General features: G+C 45.6%; 1 protein-coding gene across 1 annotated transcript; it reads left to right on the forward strand.

Moving 5' to 3' along the window:
- Positions 1 to 2140: 2140 nt before the first annotated feature.
- Positions 2141 to 3616, forward strand: LOC130298325 (uncharacterized). The gene is made up of 2 exons (XM_056551255.1): positions 2141 to 2637; positions 2724 to 3616. Exons 1-2 carry the CDS (start codon positions 2513 to 2515, stop codon positions 3322 to 3324), a joined length of 726 nt encoding a protein of 241 aa, XP_056407230.1. The 5' UTR covers positions 2141 to 2512; the 3' UTR covers positions 3325 to 3616.
- Positions 3617 to 4120: the final 504 nt, after the last annotated feature.

A 4120-nucleotide genomic window follows, 5' to 3' on the forward strand; every position in this document is an offset into this window, starting at 1 on the left:
CAGTCAATGGCTGTCCGGCAATACTGGGAGTTATTATTTTGCAACAGCTGGAGGCTCCGTTTTGGAAACAGTAGCGTACCAGACGTTTTTCATTTTTTTGGGGGAGGGGGGCTGTGTAGGGATAATGTGTATATGTAGTGTTTTTTACTTTTTATTTTAGGTTAGTGTTAGTGTAGTGTAGTGTTTTTAGGGTACAGTCACATGGGCAGAGGTTCACAGCAAGTTTGCCGCTGGGAGTTTGAGCTGCAGCGCAAATTTTGCGCCATCTCAAACTTGCAGCACTCACTGTAAACCTCCGCCCATGTGAGTGTACCCTGTACATTCACATTGGGGGGAGGGGGCAAACATCCAGCTGTTGCAAACTCCGAGCATGCCCTTTGGCTGTCCGTGCATGCTGGGAGTTGTAGTTTTGCAACAGCTGGAGGCACACTGGTTTGGAAACACTAAGTTAAGTAATAAACTTTCAAGTGTTTTGCAACCAAACTTAGCGTTTCCAAACCAGTGTGCCTCCAGCTGTTGCAAAACTACAACTCCCAGCATGCATGGTCTGTCAGTGCATGCTGGGAGTTATAGTTTTGCAACAATTGAAACAGCTGGAGGCACTGAGGTAGCAAACGGACAATGTTTCCCAACTAGTGTGCCTCCAGTTGTTGCAAAACTACAACTCCCAGCATGCCCAGACTGCCCAAGCATGCTGGAAGTTGTAGTTCGGCAATATCTGAAGGATCAGATGTTGCCGAACTACAACTTCCAGCATGCTTGGGCAGTCTGGGCATGCTGGGAGTTGTAGTTTTGCAATATCTGGAGGTCCACAGTTTGGAGACCACTGTATAATGGTCTCCAATCTATGCTCTTCCAGATGTTAGAGAACTACAACTCCCAGCATGCCTGAACAGACTGAGCATGCTGGTAGTTGTAGTTTTGCAACATCTGGAACAGCACAGATTGGAGACCATTATACAGTGGTCTCCAAACTGTGGACCTCCAGATGTTACAAAACTACAACTCCCAGCATGCCCAGAAAGCCAAAGGCTGTCTGGGCATGCTGGGAGTTGCCGTTTTGAAACTCCCAGAGGCAGCAGTGAGATCGCTTTACGGCGATCTCACTGCTGCCAATGAAGATGCCGCACTGCTGCCGGAAACTCACCTCCGGGACGCAGCGCCGCCGGGACCGCCTGGAGGACGTCGCTCGCAACGGGACCACTCGGGACACCGCATGGTCGGGTAAGTGATGCCGGGGGATGGGTAAGGGACACTTAGCAGAGCGGTGTGTGTCCCGATCCCCGTGATCGGGACTTACACACCGCGCTGCTAAATATTCTGATAGCGAAACGCTGCTATTAGCTAGTCAGATTTGACCAGCTGATAGCAGCGATCGCTTGGGGGGGGGGGTGGGGGATGAAACCCCCCGTGGTCGCATGGTAAGATGGCTGGCTATCAGTGATAGCCACCATCTTACCGGGCGCTGCGGGATGCCGCGAGTAGCGGCAAAAATGTTCATGACGTACCTGTATGTCATGGGTCGGGAACACCTTGCCACCCATGACGTACAGGTATGTCATAGGTCGGGAAGGGGTTAATGGTATAGAGAACTGTGTCTAGTGCATTAACTCTGATTTTTTGCCCATTGAAACCAGTAGGCCCATTGTGGTCTATGGGGAAAGCTGCTGAGTTGCCCATAGCAACCAATCAGATCGCTTCTTTCATTTTTGAAAAAGCCTCTGAAAAATGAAGGATATTTTTGAGATTTTGGAAGCTGGGATACTCACTACACCCATGCATATCTAGATAATTAAGTATGGGGGGAACTTAAATTTATTTTTTAAATCACATGGAGTTTTGACTTTACTTCATTATGGTCGAATAAAGCACTTAAAGAGTTCCTTAAAATTAAAGATTCACTCTTTTGGATGAAAAGGGGCTTATTTATGTAAATCAATTATACGCTTTAGGTCAAATAAAGTCGTTTGAAGAGATAGCCCATAAGTGTGTGGGGGGAAGACAATCAGAAACATTGTTTTTTTACAAATAAGTAACACAGATCATAAACCAATAAAAGGAGAGATTGGAGATTTCAGGGATTCTATATATAAGAAAAGTTTAATTAGACTATTTCCTTATGCAAAGTTGCTGTCTGGGCATGCTGGGAGTTGTGGTTCTGCAGCGGTTGGGGGTTCACAGCTTGAAGACCACTGCTATAGAGGGTGCAAATGTATCTGAGCCCTGGAACTCAAATAATGTGAAATATGAGATGATCAAAATGGAGCCCCTGCACTAATTACTTGGGTTCTGAGGTCTGTAAGGTCCATAGTAAAAACATCAGGTTCTGTCTATAGCAGATACTAAATCATGGCAGCTCAAAGAAACAAGCAGTCATTCTGACATGTCACATGTGATGTCATAGACAGCTGGAGGCCTGACATCCCACTGACAGCCGCCCGAGCCTTCAGTCTGTTCCTGTGTGATTAGTGAGAATAGTGAGATTAGCGTCTTCTTTTTCTACTTGTCTGAAATGGAGCTAAAAGGACTGGGGTTCGTCCCCCTCCTGTTGGCGTTTTGGTGTGCGGCCTGGCTTGCCACCAGCTACATCATGACGGTCGTCCTCGGCCATGCAGCCTCGCCACTGATGAGCATCAGGTAAGATAAACAAGCACATGATTCTTATTTCATGGGTTGGGAGTGAGGAAATATCCATAATAACATTGGTTTCTTTTCCTTCACAGTGACGTGGGAAATGTCTTTCCCGAAAGCATATTATTCAGAATTGGATTTATAGGGATGTCCATTGGCACTTTGGTACTAACCTTTCTTATTTATAAGTATATGGTTATGCATACTGAAGAGTTCAGGGGTCATCAGGTCCTGATCCAGAGGATCCTGCTGGCCATTGTGTGGGCCTCCTGTTTTTCCACAGCTGTTATGCATGTATTGTCCCCCGAAGAATATCCCAGGATACACTTTGTCAGCACGATAATTTCCATTACATGTGAAGCCTTATACTACCTTGGGCAGTCCATCCAGATGTATAAATTACCAGGAGCAAAAAAAGTCATCCACCATAGTAGATGCACCTGCTGTGGCCTGACTTTTGTCTGTGTAGTTTTCTATTTTGGATATGAAACATTAAAGGAATTATTCCATAATGATGAAGACTGGGACGAGATCCGTGAAATCCCCATCATAATCATCGAGTGGGTGATGCTTCTACTGATCCTGATAAACATCGTGACCTATTATTCCACCATGCAGAGGTTATTGTTGACCGTCTCCAGAAACAGCTGCACACTCTCTCTTAGAGTAAAAATTGATGACTTCGGGGTGTAGACCACCACGGGGGCCATCAAGTGGACTTCTGGGAGAGATACTGCACAGGACACGGAAAACATCTAAAGAAGAATAACTGGGGGACTACATATGGTGCCAGTAATCATGACACAATAATATGAGCTGGTGATATTACCTATACAAAAAAAAAATAAAAAAATATTATAAAAAAATATTGGTGTGTGAAGTGTAATACCTAGTTAGAAAACAGAATCAAATTCATCATTATAACCCCCCTCTGCATTACCCTGTTTATTATTTTTCAAGCAAGCACTTTGTTCTAATTCGTCCACTCTCTGGCGTGCTCCTTGTATAAGGGGTTTGGGATACCCTTTTTGTTTAAAACGATCCTCCAGGTTCTCTAGTTGTTGTAGGTATTTTTGTGTGGAAGAACAATTCCTTCGGATTCTTTTCATTTGACCTAATGGAATGTTCTTCTTCCATTATTTAAGATGGCAACTGTTAAAGTCGAGGTATCTGTTTGCATTCACCTCCTTAAAATAGTTGGCAGTATGCGAACAGCCATCCTGAATATAGATATTTAAATCCAGGAACTCACATTTTTTGGGGGACTGATGCAGCGCTGCCTTTGGCAATTTCTGGCTCTGCTATAGCGCTTTTTTTGAGGGGGCGTGTCGGCTGCCCCTTCATCTGGCGGTCAACCTGCGCTATCTGGCCAGCGAGCCAGGGCCCCGTACAGGAGATCACGGGGCCCCCCAGCGGTCGGACCCCCGCAATCTGAAACTTATCCCCTATCCTTGGGACAGGGCCGGACTGGGGATGAAATCCAGCCCTG

The sequence above is a fragment of the Hyla sarda genome, assembly GCF_029499605.1.
Source record: "Hyla sarda isolate aHylSar1 chromosome 2 unlocalized genomic scaffold, aHylSar1.hap1 SUPER_2_unloc_1, whole genome shotgun sequence".
Lineage (NCBI taxonomy): Eukaryota > Metazoa > Chordata > Amphibia > Anura > Hylidae > Hyla > Hyla sarda.